Source organism: Hemicordylus capensis, chromosome 6 (genome assembly GCF_027244095.1).
Source record: "Hemicordylus capensis ecotype Gifberg chromosome 6, rHemCap1.1.pri, whole genome shotgun sequence".
In the NCBI taxonomy this organism is placed as follows: Eukaryota; Metazoa; Chordata; class Lepidosauria; order Squamata; family Cordylidae; genus Hemicordylus; species Hemicordylus capensis.
The window spans coordinates 160,905,106-160,925,106 of NC_069662.1; the positions used below are offsets into that span (position 1 = coordinate 160,905,106).

At 45.1% G+C, this 20,001-nt stretch overlaps 1 protein-coding gene across 17 annotated transcripts in view; it reads right to left on the minus strand.

Moving 5' to 3' along the window:
• LOC128332064 (sodium channel protein type 5 subunit alpha-like) overlaps window positions 1–20,001 on the minus strand; it is a 205,676-nt gene that overhangs the window by 84,174 nt on the left and 101,501 nt on the right. For 16 of the 17 annotated variants that reach the window (XR_008310543.1, XR_008310542.1, XM_053266305.1 and 13 more), the window contains 2 exons: window positions 18,331–18,433; window positions 12,381–12,610 (listed from right to left, as the gene is read on the minus strand). Coding sequence is in view for 15 of the 17 variants with exons in the window: in XM_053266305.1 (XP_053122280.1) it covers window positions 12,381–12,610; window positions 18,331–18,433 (333 nt within the window). In the remaining 2 variants the exon portion in view is untranslated. The remainder of the gene's footprint in view (window positions 1–12,380; window positions 12,611–18,330; window positions 18,434–20,001) is intronic. The other variant, XM_053266314.1, reaches the window with a different exon arrangement.

The window sequence follows — 20,001 nt, forward strand, 5'->3', positions numbered from 1 at the left end:
TCGGTGTTACATTGGCTACTTCCCAGTCCTCCAGTACAAAGCCTGATTATAGAATGAGTTATATATTTTTGCAAGGAGGTCAGCAATTTCACATTTGAGTTCTTTAAGGACTCTTGGATGGATGCTGTCTAGCCCTGGCGATTTGCTAGTTTTTATTTTTTTTCAGACATTTTTGAATGTCAATGCTTGTCACTTCTGTCTGACTCAGTTCTTTGGCCTCTGTCCCTGAGAAGCCCAGTTCAGGAACAGGTATATGCTCAATATCCTCTGCCATGAAGAGAGATGCAAAACTCATTTAGCTTCTCTCCAACCTCCATATCCTCCTTAATAATCCCTTTTACTCTCTCATTGAGGCTATTCACATGATCGGCTAAAATCGGGCTAGGGGACTGTGAGTAGCACTGGACTCGCAGGTGAGCCCGGTTGCCGCAAAGCAGGTAACCCACTTGCTAAATCCTCCTCTAAGCCCAGGTTAACGGAGAGAGTGCTCTACTAACCTGGGCTCTACGATCGTGTGTTGCCGTGGCGTGGCTCTGCACCCCAGCAACTCACGAGGAGACCCCCGACCAAGAGGCTAAAAAGCGATCTCTCCAGCATGCTCTGCGCACTTGCACAGAGCATGCTGGAATTTCTGGGGGCTGCAAGGCCCCCAATCCCTGCAGCCCCCGCCAGCTCTGTGATGGAGCCAGCAGTTGTGTGGGTGGCCAATCTGGCTGCCCAAGGCTGCAGCCTGCTCGTGTGCAGGGAGAGCGGGCTAAGTCTGCTCTCCCTGCTAACCCTCTCAAGGTGGGTCTCACTGATCGTGAGACCCACCTCATTTTCTCATTCTCCAACCACCTCCCTGGCAGGTTTCCTGCTTCTGATGTATTTAAAGAAGTTTTTGTTATTCCTCTTGCCGCTTTTAGCTAAATGTTCCTCAAACTCTCTTTTCGTCTCTCTTATTGTCACCTTGCAGTTCTTTTGCCAAGGTTTGTGTTCCTTTATGTTCTCTTCATTTGGGCTGGCCTTCCAATTTCTGAAGGAAGTCTTCTTCTCCTTTATAGCTTCCTTAAGTTTTCTTGTTAGCCATGCTGGCAACCTCCTGGTCTTGGTGGTGCCTTTCCTCCTTGTTAGTAATGCATTCTAACTGGACTTCTAGTATTGTGGCTTTAAGTAAACTCCATGCATTCTGGATAGAAGTGACTCTCCTAATTTTCCCTTTCAGTTTTCTTTTCACCAAACTCCTCATTTTAAAGAAGTTTCCTCTTCTGAAATTCAAAGTGTCTGTGTTAGATTTCCTTGCTATTCTATCCCTGCATTGTATGCTGAATTTGATCGCACTACTGTCACTGTTCCCTAAAGGGTCCATGGCACTGACATCACTCACCAGGTGTGTGCCACTCAGGATTAAGTCCAAGGTCGCCTTCTCTCTGCTTGGTTCCATGACCAACTGTTCTAGGGCAGAGAGAGACCCCCATGCCTGGGAGGCTACTTGCAGCCTCCCAGTCAGGGGTCTACTTGTGTGTTGCTGCGCGCCGTGGCAACACACGAGCAAAAAGATGAGGTTAACCGAGTGCTCGCTCTGTTAACCTCATCTAAGGGGAGGGGTATTTATGGAGGCTAGCTGCCAGGAGCCGCACAGCTCCCGTTGCAGCACACGATCACCCAAAAGCAGGCTAGGCTCCCTTAGCCCACTTTTGGGCAATCGTGAGAAGAGCCTCATTATGTAGCTGATAGATAGGATAGGTCTTTCCTATCTCAAATGTACTTCACCAATAAATCAATTTATTTTAGACTCTACAGTGATCTCCATGTGTGTTCCTTAAATAGCTGCAACAACTAAGCTCTGCACTCTGTAACTGGAGTGGTAGTTTCCTTCGTGCTTTGCTAAATAATCACAAACCCCAAAACGAACAGCCTATCTAGATGCCGCGTGATGTCTGCAAACTTTGCACCAAGTAGGCAAGTCACTGTGCGGTCTACATGCAGGAGCTTACAGGAGCATGTGCAAGATTAATCCCTTGTACATGCTACTGTAAGCCAACTGGGGTAATCACATGCCTGAGGGTAGGGGTGGGAGGAAAGTAGCAAAAGGTGCAGTTGTTTGCATGTTTACAGTCATAAAATGATACAAGAGGCATAATATAAATTCTCCATTCAATATTTCAGTAACTTATTTTTTATATAGAACCAATGCTCTGTTCTCCATTGAATTTTCACTTCCATGCAGAACGCACCAAATAGTACAGAGCACAAAAGTGGGTCCAATAGTTTTGTACAACAGATGTCAAAGGCATTTGAACAATGAAATATATAGAAGTCTAGGGAATCATGAGAAGAAGTTTACAGAGCAGCCACCTAGAAGTGATCATCCTCATGATGGAATACATTATCTCTCATGCGCACACACACGAGTGGGAATTCTTGAAGTCTTGTAGGTTATTTGGATCAGGCTTCCATCTACAGTATGAAATACTGGAGATGCTCTCTTACCTCTTGTTCTTCATTAATTAGGTTCAATCACAGAAAGTGATTAATGAAGAGGGCAAAATCTTTCAAAAGATATCCCATACAATGCCAACACTAGGTTTTGCGTATGTGTGGCTCAGATAAAGTATGCTCACTGGACCCCCTCCACCTCCTTCCATGTTTGTGTGCAACCAAGATTCCTCATGGTCAATTCCCAGTGCCTCATCTCCTGTACCACCCATGTCCTGGCTCTTCAGCAAGCTACACAGATAAAGATTCTATGGTGCAAGTGTATTCTCTAGCCTATGATGCTGGACTGACCACTGCTAGTCGATTCCTAGATTGGATCTGGACACTTGACTCCTTAATACAATGGGATTGTATCAGGCTTTATAAAACTAACTTCAAGTCAACGTGGCAGTCTGGGCAACTTGTCGTAGCAAGTGACCATGCAGACTCAACTCATTCTTATCCTGCTTGCTTGCTTTATTTAAATGTGTAGACCACCCCAAGCTTCCATCTCTGGGCAGTCTGCAACACAACACAAATTAAGACAAAAATAAAAACCTTAACACAATTTAAAACAGTGAAGTTAAAAAGCTTGGGTGAAAAAATGAGTTTCACTCAATGCTTTGCCTTCTCCCATCTCTCCCTCCTCACCTACGCTAGTATCCAACCCAACCACCAGTCCAGATCTGACCACAACTCCAGGCTCTGACCTTTTGGGGGTGGGGCTTGATCTGACTCCAGGCTCCCCTTGACCATGCCCATTGCTGCCAACTCTCCACTTCATGTCTGCACCAGACCTCCTCACCACAGCCTAGCTTGGATCTTGGCCAAGTCCTGATACCACCACTGCCACCAGTTACTCCTTCTCCTTGCCAGTGCTATTACTCTCTTGCTTGCCAGACAGAAAGTGAGTAAGGAAGTGGGGGAAAGCAACTACTGTTGACCCACCTTCTCCTCCACCACTATTGCTGGTTTACTCCTTCTGGACCAGAGAGAGGGGAGGTGCATGAACCGTGCTCCCACATAAGTGTGTATCCTAATATCAGAAACTGCAGGTTGCTTAACTGTAACTGGAGTTCTTCTGGTGGTCACCTGTCCAGTCACACAGATGGGCTTCACGCCTGCATGGAAAATCTAGCGGAACACTCACAAGCTTTTTTTTTTTAAGCTAGGCTCCACCCAGATGCACCTTAGTCACGTGATCTACACCCTTTACCTCAGTTCTAGAGTCCGCCAAGCAAGAGGGGATGGCTGGGTGCAAAAGGGGATGGCTGCAGAGGGGATGGCTGGGAGGGTGTGTGACTGGACAGATGACCACCAAAAGACTTCCACTTACAGGTAAGCAACCTGCAGTTCTTCTAAGTGGTCCCTGTCCATCACACAGATGGGTGCATCACAAGCTCCAGAACCTTGGAGGAGGGGCAGAGCCACAGTCATAAAAACATAGGTAAGCATGTAACCTGGCTGCGGGAAAAAGAATTGGTTAGCCAATTAAGTAAGGTACACATAACACCTGGCTGGGTGCAAAAAGTTCCCCTTCTTTAATCAGAACAGAATACATGAACAACAACGGTAGAAACAGTTGGACAATGAGCAAAGAGCATTATGGGCAAACGGATTGCAAAATACGCTTCCCAAAATCAGCTTCGCGGCAAGCCCTAACATCCAGGGCATAATGTTTAATAAAAGAGGAAGGAGAGGACTATGTGGCTACCTGACAGATAGAGGCTAGGGAGAGACCCCTGTCAAAAGCTGTTGACGTGGCGACTACCCTAGCTGAGTGGGTCTTAATGGGCATGGGAGGGGGCAGCCCTGAGACTTCATATGCTAAATGGCATGAACAATCCAAGGAGAGATAGACTGCGAGGACTCCTGGTGACCCTTGCCGGGCAGTCCATACGTGACAAATAACGCTTTAGTAGTACAAAACAGGGCCGTGCACTCTACGTAAAAGGCCAAGGCCCTCCGAACGTCCAGGGTATGCAGACTACGTTCTAATTGCGGCGGATCTGGATGCAGATGTGCTAAACCCTTCAGAAACTGTTTTAATTCTTTCAGTGCGAACAAAGAAATAGTGTTACCATCAAAGATTCTATGGGCAGAAATAGCAGCCAAATGAATGCGCACTGAAGACATAGACAAATCCAACTGTTTTAGTTCTAGCAAGTAAGACAAAATACACGGTACAGGTGCTTCCATAGGATTGTAGTCCCAGTGCGTGGATACAAAGTTCATGAAATGCTTCCATTTGAAGCATAAGAAGCCATGGTGGAACTTTTCCAGCAGGCAGCTAGAACTGTCTTTAACTCTGGGGGCCAGGAGGCAGGATTCTCCACATCGTTAGGTACATTCCCTGTGCATCCGGAGGGACCGTAACGTTGTTAAGGAGGGAAGGCGGGAGAACCGACTGTGAGATAAATAATAATAATAATAATAATAATAATAATAATAATAATTATTATTATTATTATTATTATTATTATTATTATTATTATTATTATTTTATTTTATTTTATTTTTAATTTTTTTACATTTATATCCCGCTCTTCCTCCAAGGAGCCCAGAGCGGTGTACTACATACTTGAGTTTCTCTTTCACAACAACCCTGTGAAGTAGGTTAGGACTTTGCGATGGTATTGTCTGTCATCAGAAGTACATGGCAACCTCTCACTTCTAGCAGGAAGCCCTTCAGGGCTTTGAAAATTGCCAACAGTTCTAAGTAATGTATGTGATGACAGGACTCTTGCGGAGACCAGTGACCATTGAGGTAGGATGATGTAGGTGAGTTCCCCATTCTCCTTCTGAGGCATCTGTCGTAAGACATACCAGGGCAGTTCCTTTTTGAAAGGGGTTGACTGTGCCAAGTTGAGATCTTGAGTCCACCAATTGAGAGATTCGTGGACACGGATCAGGATAGAAATCTACTTGGAATTGGAGTCCCAGAGTGGATGGAAGGAGTCCAAAAATCATCTTTGAAGGGGATGCATAAACAGTCTGGCCATCGGAATGTGGTTGAAGCCATGAAGCCTAACATGCGCTGTACATCGCGCACTGTGTGCACAGGAGTGTGGCTCAGCTTGTGTGCTAGGGTCCGAATGTTGTTTATTATGATCTTGAGGCACAGACACTCGTGCAGTCACTGAATCGAATACAAGACCCAGAAATCTTATGTTTCGTGTAGGCTGTAGTTGCAATTCTTGTAATTAATGGTTAGTCCCAAGTCCTGCAAGAGAGAAACTGTCGTATGAAGGTGCTGTAACAGTTGCTCTGGTGAGTTTGCTGTCAAAAGCCAGTCATCTAAATAAGGAAATATTTGAATGCCTTTTTCCTGGAGGTGCCCTACTACGACCACCATACACTTTGTAAATATTCTGGGGGCTGATGAAAGCCTGAAAGGCATCGTTCTGAATTGGAAGGTATCTCCGCCGACCTGGAAATGGAGATACTTTCGATGATGTGGCTAGATTGTTATGTGATAATATGTGTCCTCCAGGTCGATGAACACAAACCACAGTCCTTTGGTGAGGAGGGGTAGACTCTCCGAAACTGTCAACATACGGAAGTGATGATACTGGACATATGTATTGAGGAGATGGAGACCTAGGATAGGCCTCAGTCCCCTGTCCCTCTTCGGAACTGTGAAATAGCGAGAGAATAGGCCGTCCTGTAGATGGGGAGGAACCCATTCTATGGCTCCCTTACTTAGGAGGGTACATATCTCCTTGTCTAGTACAGTAGTTGGTGGAGTGGGCCTTACATCGGAGTCTGGGAGCTGTTCTAAAAATTTGATAGCGTACCCAATGCATACAATGGTCCAATCTTGGCAGCAAAAGCAGGCAGAATTCCAGCAATTTATCACTAATCACGCTGAGAGGTGAGCTTCTTGAACTTCAACCATTAATTATAATCCAAACTGAAAGAGATTGGACACCAGACCGGTTTCTGTCCATTGGATTTCCGATGAAGGAGTGTAGCTTGATGAATCCCAGCCCCCACCGCTCGACTTAAATCAAAGCTGTACTTTCCAGCGCAGCCTTGAGATAAGGAGCAGGCTCCGGGGGATACAATGGTCAATCTTGATCCAACCCTTTAATCCAGGGTGGTGAGGGGGGGTAAACTCCCCAAAATATCTCCTCCTTGGTCTCCCCTGTCAGGAAGCATGCAGCCTCATTAGCAGTCCAACCAAAAGTGCAATGCATACAATGGTGAGGACCCAAGCGTCTGATGTAATGTCCTCCCAGTAGTCCAGGTAGGGCCGTAGTCTTGAAGTCGTCCATGGGTAGTCATGCCCACTTGTGGGGGAGTCCGGACTTAAACTTTTGGTGTCCCTGTTTGGGAGCTTGGTAAGGTCTCTTGCGGTACTGATTGTTGGGCTGGTTGTATTGAAGTTGGCAAAAGGGCTGGTCATAATTTGAAGTCGACACAGCTAGCTGTTGATACGGTCATTGTGGGCAAAAGGACCTATTGTAATGGGAGGAGGATACAGAAGAGGAAAAGCTCATTGATTTTGTGGTCTTGCACATCTTTTGTACCCTCTCCATGGTTTCATTGGTCTGAGACCCGAACAAGGCTGCTCCGTCGAAGGGTAGGTCCTCTATTTGGGATCGTACCTCAGCATGCAAACCAGATGACTGAAGCCAATTATGTCTACATAATGAAATAGACATAGTAAGTGACCTCACAGCACAATCTGTGGAGTGCTTTGATGTATGTAGGAGTTGCTTGCTCAATCTAAAACCTTCTTTCTGCAAGGTAACAAACACTTCCTTTGCAGCAGGTGGTAGCGAGTCCAGGTACTCCAACATTCTTTCCCAGAGTAAGTGGTTATATCTCGACATAAAGGCCTGGTAGTTAGCTATTCTGATCATCATGGATAGAATATAGTCTCTTGCCAAATGAGTCCAGTCTATGGCCTTCCTTATCTACCGGAGTCGACAGCTGCTTGTTTTTAGACTTGCTCTGTACAGCCTCCACCACTATGGAGTTCAAAGAAGGATGCTTTAGAAGAAACTGGGAGCCTTCAGGTTGGAACTGGCACAAATTGTCCAGTTTCCTGGAGGTCGACGGGTTGTTCCCAGTAGCTCTGGGCGATCTCCAACAAAGCCTGGTTCATAGGGTATAGCCACAGCCTGGAAGAATCATTGTCCAAAATGTCGAAAAGAGGGTTAGTGGAAGGAGCGGTCTCTTCCTGTAGTAATACACCCAGGGACCCGGCCATTGCAGACATATAAGCGGGAAACAACTTGGTATCACCAGATGGAGAGGACGGGGCCAAAGCATCCTCCTGTTTTCACTGCTTCACGGTGGGGGGGGGGGCATCCTCATCAGAGGACGAGAGACTGGAGTCTGACTCTGAGTTAGAAGTATTCAAAACCTTTTCTGGGAGGACCGGGTCGACTGGGTCAATAGCTGGAATGCCAGTGAAGGCGGAAGTCTGTGGAATGCCAGCCACCTCAGAACCTTGGGTTTGAGTGATGGGAGGCACAGCCAGTGGCAGTGGCAGTTGGGCGCTGGCCACAGGATGCTCCATCCGTGGTTCTAGGTATAGGGCTGCCTTCTGGGCCAGGGTGTGTGCAGCCCCTTGGGTTCTTGCCTCCAAAGCTTCCCTGTTTTTCTGGCCAAAGAAGGCAGAAGAGAGGTACCCATAAGGAGGAGACCAGTTCCTGTAAGCAGAGACCAGTTCGTCTGGTCGTACATGTGGAGAGCACGACCTTGATGTGAAATATCTCAGAGGTGACCTAGAGCGGCACCTATGCCTCCACCTTGCACCACTAAAAATGTATCCCCTATGATAAGTATCATAGTCTTTTGACCTGTGATAGCGATCTTTGTCTTCAGAATAATCACTTTCTGCAGTTGATGCAAAGTCATGAGTAGGGTAATATTTTATAGAATGGTGAGGAGGCAGCTGCCCATCCCCATGTATACTAATGACAGAACAGGAGTCTTTGTCTGAATCATAACAATCTCTGTCCAGGTCAGAGTAATAGAAAAGGTTCTCCTGTTCATATTGAAGAGCCCTGCTATGTGCTCTAGTGAAAGGCTGTTGATGGGAAGCCTTGTGTATGGGAGGAGGAGGACCAGGCAAAGAGGGAAGCCCCACATTTTGTACAGTGACTGAACCTTGTGCTGGTATTGACGTGCCCTGCCAATTCTGGTTGGCACTAGAAACATGTTTCCTCTTCTTTTGGGACTTTCCAGGCTGCGATCACAAATCCGATTGTTTGCTGGGCTCCGAGGTTATTTGCGCATGCGTGGAAGCAGCTAGGGGCGCAGTGGATTCCAACTTCACCGGTACTGGTGACTCTTTCAGTACTGAGTGGGACTGTGCTGCCTTCTTCTTCTTCTTCTTCTTGTGCCCACTGGCAGCTTGCGAAGGAGAGTCCTTGTCAGCCTGCAAAGGCTTTGCTTTTACGGAAGCGGCTGAGGGAGAAGAGGCAGGAGGCTTTGCCAACGTCTCCAGAGATCACTGGGAGATCTGATTAACTGGCACGGTGGAGATAGAGGGAGTCCCTGAGGGAATCCCAGGTCCTCCTGGTGGTATATTGGCCACCCCATATGCAGTCGCAGCAACAGTCAGGATTTGTGAAGAGGTAGTGCCTGCTTGGTTGGTCGCTGACATAGCTGTTTCCCAGAGGTGTAGACGTAAGTGGGAAGCTCGGTTCCGTTTAGCTTGTCTCAAAAACTTCTCTCAGTAAATGCAGTTTGAGGTCTGGTGAGATTCCCCCACGCAAATTAAGCAGAGGCTATGGCCATCTGAGGAAGGGAACACTGTTCTACACTGTAAGCAGTGTTTAAAGGCCACTTTATCGGCCATACACCACTGGGGTTTACCTCAGCGATTCCCTCACCCGTAGAGGGTGAGGAGAGAAAAGGGTGGGGGTTTACAATTATCCACGAGGGGGGCAACTAAAATACAAAAATAAATAGAGAGAAGTATATTCAGGGTAAGAAACAGAATGGAATACACCTAGAAATTAAATAATGTGACAGAGTACAGAAATTACGGAAGCCTGTGAGCATCCTAAGAGGTGACCTCTTCGGTGGATGAAAAAGAACTGAGGTAAAGGGTGTAGATCACATGACTAAGGTGTATCTGGGTGGAGCCTAGCTTCAAAAAAAAAAAAAAAAAAAAAAAGCTTGTGAGTGTTCCGATAGATTCTCCATGCAGGCGTGAAGCCCATCTGTGTGATGGACAGAGACCACTTAGAAGAACAAAATCAGAATTGTCTTGCAAGAACATACCAAGGTCCATCTAGTTCAGCATCTATCTATATATAATTCTCTAAGTCGTACTCGTGGCTAATCCTGTGCGTGGCAGCTCTCATGAGAGTTCATGAGCAGAAGCACTGTGGTGATTGGGCAGTGGGGATTCCATATGCAGATAGGGAGGAGGAGCCTTTGAGAGCAGAAGCACCATGGTGATTGGGCATTGGGGATTACATAGGCAAATAGGGGGGAGGAGCCTGTGACACCATGGTGATTGGGCAGTAGGGATTCCATATGCAGATATGGAGGAGGAGCCTGTGATGGTTAAGGTCATTTGGAATGCAACTGTTACTGGTGGGAAGATGTTCTTGATCGTAGAGGAGAGGAATCTATATATATAAAAGCATAGTGGACAGGGTTGTGCGAAGAGGGAGGAAAGAGCCCAATCAGGAGAAGGAGGCTGCCGTTGTGTGAATTAGATGAGGAAACAAGATGAACAAGATCTGTTAACTCAGAAAGGGAGGGAGGAAGGGAGGGAGGGAGGGAGGAGGAGAAAGACAGGAGAAGACCGAGTGGAGGAGAGAGAATGAGAAAGAAAGGAGGGGAAGAGAGAAAGAAGGAAGGGTGAGGGACGGGCCCAAGCCTGTTAGCGTCATGAGGGAAACAAGCAGCCGTGGTGACAGAAAGGAAGGGCTCAATCAACCACTGCTGCTGTTTGGGGCTACCGAGGCCATTGGCAGAGGGAGGCAGGCAGGCAAGGGATGGGCCCGGGCCTGTCAGTAGCCTGAGGGGAACGAGCGGCCATGGCAGTGGCGTCAGAGAGGAAGGGCCTGGTCAATTGCTGCTGCTGCTGCTCCTATAGGGAGGAGCAGGAGTGAAACTTGGGTGAGGGTGGGGAGGTCTCTGGGGATAGGAGGCTGCAGCTTGGCCAATAAGCGCCACAATGCTGCAGCCATGACCAAGAGGGGTGAGGGGGATGGAGTAAAGGGTTGGAGGAGTGACCAAGAGGGGTGAGGGGGATGGAAGCAACGGGATGGAGGAGGAGGAGCAGGAGTGTGGCTCAGGTGAAAGTGGAGAGATCAGTGGTGAGGGAGGCTGTGGCAGGGGGTGAGGGGAGCAATCAAGTACTAGCATGCAGATGCTCTGCGCGGATTAAGCTAGTTCTAATTAATAGTAGGCAACCAGCTGTCTCTCAGTGGTCACAGTCAGGACATGAAGGTGATGGCCAGTCTCTTCCCATTGTTACCAGTTTTTGGTATTGCAAGGCATACTGCCTTTGTACATGGCAGTATATTTTCCTTATGAAAGGACATTGGACAGGAAAAAGAAATTGCAGTATGATGCAAACAGTGGTCCTTTCTCAGTAGACAGTGGGACTATTCTCACGACCAGCAAAAATCGAGCTAGGAGAGCCTAGCCCAATTTTTACTGGTCATGTAAACCACCGGGCGAGCCCGGTGGTTTACAAGTGGGTAACCCCCTTAATTGCCCCTGCCCTTAGCCAAGGTTAGCGGACTGAGCGCACCGCTAACCCCATCTTTGTGCTCATGTGTTGCTGCGCCGCGGCAATTCACGAGTAGACCCCCGACTGGGAGGCTGAAAAGCAGCCTCCCGGCTTGGGGGTCTCTCCAGCATGCCCTGCGCACTTGCGCAGGGCATGCTGGAGCTTCCAGGGGCCACGCGGCCCCCGATCCTCCCAGCCCCTGCTGGCTCCGTAATGGAGCCGGCAGTTGTGTGGGCAGCCAATTTGGCCACCCGGAGCAGACTGCCTGCTCGTGTGTAGGGAGAGCAGACTAAACCCACTCTCCCCGCTAACGCACTCCAGGGTCTTCTCACTGATCGTGAGAAGAGCCTCAGTGTGTAAGGAAACTGAATAGACAAACCCCTAACCAGGGTTATCCTGAATCGGTGATTGCCTCAAGTAGTATATTGGTCAAAGCGGCAGATCCCACCACCATCTCCAGTTGCCTTATTGCACCTGAACCCAACATCAGTCCCCAAAATATTTTTCACTGCAGCAGGCCAGCCATTACCATTGTCCTGCTCTCCTCTTTCCTTCTGGCCATATCCTACAGCTGTTAAAATGTGTCAAGTGCCTTTTGAACACACTTCCTGCTGCCCCAGCTTCCCTGACCCATGCTTTCCAATCAAGGCCTTGAATTTGTAAGCAGAGAAGTACTAGAGTTTAAGACTATCTAGCTATGCCTTCTGACCCAGAAGCATGAGAATACAGAGGCCCATACAAAGAATACCCCAATTCATGTGATCTTTCCTGCTCAAAAACAGGACAGGGGAAAGAGGTTGATACTGACTAATCATGCAAATCCAGCTGCCATGTGTATGGGGCTCTGCTTGGAGGCTTTAGGTTTTCGCACCTTTTGGTGCATGGTGGAAGAAAGGGCGTCCTAGTTGCTCCTCCAAATGTGAAGTAATTGACATTTACTGCCATTGACAGTAATGTATGAAGTGGGGCTCAGGCACTGGGAAATTCTAGTAGTAATGTTGGCTGTTGCAGATTTGCAACATTATTTTCACCTGATGATGTTCACATCCTTACTTCATATAGGCTGGAGAATAACTGTACATTTTAATCAATGAGATCAGCCTGTGCAAATTGTAGTTTAAAACCACTTGAATGACAGCAACAACATTATCTCAGAGCAATGCAGTACAAAGCTGAATCTTGGCATGCAGCATAGTATGACTTCACTTACTTTGTTCCATTTTTCAACACATTCTTCTGAAAATAGAATGTACTGTAATGCTATTAGAAGACTATTCATTATAATACACAGTATGATAAATAGTTCAGTAAATGGATTTATTATCACTTTCTTCACCCTTTCTTTTATGTGCAACCATAGTGGGCAACACTGCCATATGAGGAACTTTTGAGTAGCACGTTTCAAGCCTGGAGGGAATTCCAGTTTTGATTCTTCCCATTCTAAACAGAGGGAACACAATTTCAAGTATACACGCTGAGTTAGGAAGCAAGAGAATAATTTAAGTTCAGGCATCACAGGTAATTCTTCACACATCTACACACAAGACAACTTGAAAAGCTACACAGGCCCCAGTCAAAAGTCGTATCCTTTGTAAGCTGCTCTTTTACATCCCTTCTACAGTAAGTTTTAAAAATAACTGAGGAAAAGACACAATGACATATTACTATTGTAAATTGCTCCTTTCTAAATACAATAATTCAAAACCTATATTACACTTAAGTGTTCTATGAAGGATGATAGAAAAGGCAAGGTTATAATAAAATATTGCTTGGATTTATTTTATTTTTTTTAAGACACGTGGATAAATAGAAAAGACAGATTGCTTACATGTAACATTAGTTCTCCTAGTAGTCTTCTCTGCATTCACACTGATGGGTGTTCACACCTGCACAAAGACTTGCTATGGAATCCCAGCACTTGAGAGGGATATTTTGGTGGTAGCCCAAACATGAATCGCATGAGTCATGGGAATGCACAGATGACTACTAGAGGAACTAACCTTATAGGTAAGCAACCTGTCTTTCTTTTGCATGGTCTCAGTGCATCACACTGAGAGGATATTACCTCTCATGGTGGGGCAGCTGTGGAGAAGATCTAAAGCGTTGCTTGGAGAACAGAGGTACCAAAGAATGCATCCTTCTCTGCTTGCAGATCCAGTACATAATGGAGGATAAAGGTAGTAGTTTGTGACCAGGTCATGGCTCTGCATGTTATATCCAGAGGAAGACCTGCTAAGAAAGCCATAGACTCCAGATCTTGCTGAGTGAGCACACATCTCAGTGGGATATAGTTTCTTTGCTAACTCATAACACAGTTTAGTAGTGGAGAAGATCCAGGTCATTGAGCCGATACTAAGAATCACTTATGAGGCTCCCCATAGCAGAGAAACAGTCCTGCAGACATGAAATGATGCTGTCCCATGTATGTAGAAGGCAAACAACCTGCAGACATCAAGGGAATGCAATCTCTTCTCCTCCAATATTTGAGGCACTGGTACTGGTAGGGAGATCTGACACAAGTGGAATTGAGAAATCACTTAGATACGAAGGTGACATCTGCTATTAGGGTCACCTTGTCTCTGTGGAATCGTAGGAAGGGTACATTTGCACAAAGGGCTCTCAGCTGATATTTTACTTGAAGTTAAGGCTACTAAGAAGGCCATTTTAAGGGAAAGGAGTCAGAGGTCTGTTTTGGCCAAAGGTTAGAAAAGTTTTCCTTGGGACCAGGAGGAAAAAAAATGAATTAATTCCTTTAAAAAAATTATTTACAGCAGGAAAGGAGCCATTAACATGGTGTGCCAAGATGGCACCAAGATGAACCTTGATTGATTGATTGATTGATATACTGCCTAGTATAAAAATATGAGGAATAGATCCCTCTTCTTTAAATCCAAAAGGTGGATTCGCTATTGTGGTTTGATTAGGGTACAAACCATAGTTACTAGAAAAGCTATAAAATCTCCTCTTAGCTATGTAAATACAGCACATTTGTAGACATTATGCAATACTGCACAAAGGGTTCTCACATACAAGTGGTCAGGCTCCACACAGACAGTTGGAGACTGAGGAGATTGGGGTACTCCAGATTTCTTTCTGGCAGGGTCAAGAGATCAGGTCTGTAGGGAAGATGAATGTAGGAGTCATATGGCAGATGCATCAGAACCAAGCCCATTTAGTCCAGCATCCTATTTCCCACAGTAGCCCACTAGATGCCTTTGGCAAGAGGTGAGGGCATGTGGCTAGTGGTGGAATTGGCTCTCTTGCCAGTTGAGTCTAAATTCCTACTGTTACAATCAAAAAGTGCAGACAGTGGCTTCTTTCGTGAATTACTGAATGGGGGATCAGATGTCTGAACAAAAACATAGTGGGTTGGGTGCCAAACAAATGCGCCAGGCACCTAGTTGTGGGTGAGATAGTGACTGGTTTGTCCCAGACATGTTAACGACATCCAAAAGTGTAGAGATAATTGGTAAAGACAATGTTTCTCTGACTCAATCAAATAGAATCCTTCATTGAGCCCCTGGTGGTGCAGTGGTGAAACTGCCACCCTGTAACCAGAAGGTTGCAAGTTCAATCCTGACCAAGGGGCTCAAGGTTGACTCAGCCTTCCATCCTTCTGAGGTCGGTAAAACGAGTACCCAGAATGTTGGGGGGCAATATGCTAAATCATTGTAAACTGCTTAGAGAGCTTCCAGCTATAGAGCGGTATATAAATGTAAGTGCAATTGCAATTGCAATTGCAATTGCAATGGTAGTTTGATGTGCATCTATCCCTTGGCTATGCACAAAAATAAGATTTTCCTCAGTTGGGGAATCAGGTTTAGAGTCTAGTTCCAGGAGATCTGGAGAGAATTCCATAGTAGTGATGAAGAAAAACTTTATTTGGGTCTGGTTTGGGCCTAGGCAAGTTACTAAACTTGGCCTGTGAGTTATGAACTTCAGTACTATTGCAAGGGTTGCTATGGTAACGTAATGTATCAGTATGTTGTCTAGAAATAATTGGGGGAATTGGAAGTGGAACAACATACAGATTGGAATAACATACAGATTGGAATGTTAAGAACTGCTGGCAAATGGTGATTGGTGCATACTCTCAATGTTATTAGTTACATGGTCTGATGTTTGACCTTTACTGTCATTGGGTAACTAGTTATGTTATAAACTCCTGGTTGGGGGGAACTTTACAATCCTTACTTTGCATAATGCTGATACTTCGTTCTAACACAATTGGGTCAGACAGTGTGCTGTAAGCACGATTGGTGGGCCTATGTTTGTATTAAGATCTGTAACTGTATAAATCACTCTTGCCAAGACTACTGGGTGTGCAGGCACCTGGCATGTTGTGATAATAAAATTTGAACCTGATGGATGGTGTGGCTTCCGCTCATTAAAATGAACTCCTGGAGATTTCTCCATCAGTTAGATCTGAGGCAGTTTCTGGCACTGCTGATTGAGAATTGTCATAATCATATTTGGAATGTGAGGCTTCCTAATGTCCAATATTTGTTGATCCTGAAGAGGAAGATGGACCTGTTTGGTAGCCTCTGGGATTAATATGAATTTGTGTGGGGTCAGTTTTCATGGGATGTTGGCATCCATGGGTTTCAAAGGCTTAGAAATCTCGGGCACAGTAAGTTGTACAATATCCACATTTTTCTTGGTTGAACCATGCAGGCAGTCAATTTCTCATGGTAGCCTCACTGGTTCCTGCCCTTAGAGCAACAGGATGGGCTTCTGTGATGGTAATGGTCAGTGTGTGCGCGTGTGTGTGTGTGTGTGTGTGTAGGGAGAGAGAGAGATCTCAACTGAGACTGATGCCAATGACAGGAATGAGAGTGACATCTTGGTGAGTGGTGGTAATAAGATTCTTGCTCCCAATCACAATGTCTGGATACATACCTCTCGCCTATGACATGGTGGATAGTGTCATGATGATCATAATCATGGTGATGGTGTCAACACGGATCTGGCGTATAGTATTCTTCATAAAGGAGATGTTTCCAGAAGGGAGAATGCCAGGTACTGTCATGTTCCCCTTGACGATTGCATTCCCTGGGTCGGTCCTGAAGAGGGGAAGGTCCACTCTGCATCAGCATCCTGATCATGGAATTCTAGGTCTGGGTCCAGCTCTACCTCCAAGATGTAAAGTACATCCGACTCCAAGTTGGAGGGTAGTACTTCAATGATAGGAGTGGTTCCAGGGTTTTCTCCAGTAGTGGAGAAGGCAGTTTAGAAAAATCCACATACTGTTTATTTTTAATCTATGAGGTTTCCTGTAAGACAGATGGGGCATTCTTTGGGTACTGAGCTGATTTTACTCCTAGGTACTGAAGCTTCTGGTTTCAAGAAAGTAGGTATCAAAGCTGAAGGGGAAGACTTGAAAACCTTGGGGATAATAGGTTTCAGCATCTTTGTTTGGTTTGATAGGGTTGACTGACCTGGTAATGCAGCTGGGAGTGAGGATATTGTGCCCAAGAGGGCAGACTCCTAAACCATCACCATGGTAAAAGAAGGAGCAGGCACTGAGGATTTGAGTGCTGATTCAGAAGCCATTGCCCGGGGAGTGTATTGGCTACCTGGGAAAGCAATGTTGAGGGTGGCCCACCTTATAGAGCTGTTTCCCAGAGTAAAGAATGCAATCAAGAGGCTTTATTCCAATGAGCTTGGTGGTTAAATCCATGGCAGTTTAAACACATCTCAACCTTATGCCCTTCCTCAGGCAAGAGAGACACTTTGAATGTCTATCTGAGGTGGGCAACTGGCCATGGCAAATAATATATTGTTTAAATGTAGTCTTACTGGCCATAGACCAATGACTAAAAGAGGGGAAAGGGGAGAAGCCAAAGGAAATGAAAACACAAAAGGAAAAATGAGAAGAAAGCAATAATAAACTATGAACTTAAAAAGGATTGGAAGGGTTCAGAAAATTTCTCTCAAAACTTTCTCTCTTTTTAAAGACAACAACAGTGAATAGAAGGTTCAAAACATTGCAACTCTATGGCAGTCAGTGAAAAACTGAGGTGCTAAGGTGAGATGTGCACTGAGTGGATACAAAGGGGCAGGGCTTCTGCCCAAGCAGCTCTCTCAAGCTCTGGAAAGTTCCAATGTGGGTCCCTGCACAGGCATAAACACCCATCAATGTGATGCACAGAAACCATGCAGAAGAAAAAAAGCTTTCCATATTGAGCTTAATGCATCTTGTTCTTGAGGGTTTGTTTGTTTTTTAAACCAATCTCCATGCTTAGCATTTCTTTAAATGCTAAGCATTTCTTCAAAGCAACATACGACAAAATTTAAAAATGGAATTAAACAGTCAAACTATTAGAAAATTGAGCATCGATACAAACCCAGTCAGCAGCACAAACCAAACCGTTATCAAAAGAGCATACAAGCAAGATGATATCACTACTCAGACTAAAGGCTTGAAAAACAGTAGAGTCTTCACTGAATGTTAAAATGTCAATAAGAAGGAGGCCAAATGGGAATCCCAAGGTGGGGAGTTGTTTTTAATCAAAGAAGATGGAGATGTTGAACAAAAATGATTGGTTTGGTAAGCTAATAAAGTTCTAGTGGTTAAGCACGTAGTTTCACTTTATACAATGGAATTCTTCAGAACAAAGATTACAATCCAATACAGTTACATGTGCCCACTGCAATCAAATGGGCTGAAGTCTGCTTAACTGTGCTGAGTCTCCCTTCTGACTTCTGAAATTTATATGAAAAAATGATGGAACTAAATGGTAATGGCTTAGAAATAAAGCAACAACAAAAGCTTTTGTTTGTTTTTTAAATGTCATTAGTTCTTTAGACATACAAACCATATATAAAAACCACTTCAATGAGTCTGAATCTCTGATAAACTAAATTAGACACTGACCTATTTGAATGCCTGCCAAATGTTCAGTCCTTCCATAATTTTATTTATTTCTAATAAAAATAGATTTAATCTGGCCTTTCTGTTTTGAGGGCCCAAGCTAAGGTTTTCCAGTGAATGGTGCTCACTGCTCTCAGCCAATTAATCTCCCAATTTTTCAGCATAATTTTCAATATATACTCCATACATTTTTAAAAGAAGGATAATATGGAACATTTTAATTTTTCATACAATAACAAGAAGAACTTACTCATAGTGATTTTTAAAACTATTTATTTTAACTTACCCATGGTTTTGCTGAGGACATGGGCTGCACTTGTTAATTTTTGTCTTTGAAATGGATCATTAAGAGTGTCAATGGGTAGGCGATAAGACATTAACACCTCCTTCTGTGGGTATAGAAAACAATTCAAGGGTTAATGTTATGAAGTGACACGATCAACTCGCCACTGATTTACACAATCCCTACAAAGAAAATAATTCCCACTTGCACTGAGGTATAATGGGAAAAGGTTAATAGTGTAAAGTCCTTCTCAAAATAGCTAACACCAGACTTGGTAGTTGGTTACTTACACAAGCCTTTGTAAAGTAACTGGGGGAAAGGTAAAGAAGCATTCTATCACGTTATTTCATTTAACCTTCTGTAGGTTTTCAAAGTTTTCTATTTGTACTGTTAATGCTAGAAGGAGCATTTTAGAATTGCCTGCTACACAAATGTATCAAAATTTTAGTGAATCAGTAGACAACTGTAGACAATGTAGACAACAGGAGCACAAATGGAGGAGGACTTGTCTTGAATTAGACAAGACACAGCATAGATCAGAAGACTGACCAAGACAAGGCAAACTGCATCCTCATCACACTGTGGTGGCCATGGCACCACTGGTTACCCCAGTTGCTCCGCTTGTCAGCAAGTTGCTTCCTCCGATTCCCACCTCACCCCAAGCTATTGTCTCAGCAACAGGGCAAAGGCCTACATCCGGACATGGTCACTCTATGTGTCACAATGTGGAGAATTCATTTGTCCGGTCACCTGAACTTCAAGAAGTACTGATGGCCTGTTGGAAGCCTTCCACTATGGCTTCGTCTAAAGAAAAATGGACAAGTTTTTCAGAATATGCCGGACTGTCGGAGTTGCCTAATCCTACTTGTGCCCCCCGCCCCGGCTCTCATTTTACCTCATCTGTTACAACTAAAGAGAATGGTGTTGTTGATGTCTTCTATAAGGGTTCATTTGGTGGCCATTGCAGCCTTTTGGACTTCACCTATGTCGACCTCTCTTTTTGCAGTGCCACGGGTAAAGCAATTTTTGAAGGGCTTGGCATATTTGCATCCTGATGTCCGTAATATTGCACCACCATGGGATCTTCCCTGGGTTTTATCTACCTTCACAGGCAAGCCCTTCAAACCCTTAGTCACATGCGACCTACTACTTCTAACTTTTAAGACAGTATTTTTAGTAGCTTTAACATTTGCCTGCAGGGTGGGGGAGCTGTAAGAATTATGCTCTCACTCCTCCTTGATCTTTCAGAAGCAAAAGGTTACTCTCAGACCAAACATTTCCTCTCTACCTAAAGTAGTCTCTTCCTTTCATAGGTCACAATTGATCTCCTTACCTGTGTTCTTCCCTAACCCTACATCATCTGAGGAATGCATGTGGCACACGCTTGATATTAGGAGAGCATTGGCCTTTTACATTCAGCGCACAGCACCTTTCAGAAAATCTTCATTGCTGTTTGTGACTTATGGAGAACCCCCAAGGGTCTCAAGGGCTCTGCACACTGTATTTCAGTGTGGATAGTGCAGGCAATCAAACTTGCATATCCGGTGGCTAAATTGGAACCCCCATTTAGGATTAAGGCCCACTCCACTAGGGCCATGGCTACGTCCACTGCTTTTGATCGTGGTTTACCTCTGGAATCGATCTGTCAAGCTGCCACCTGGTCATCACCAACAT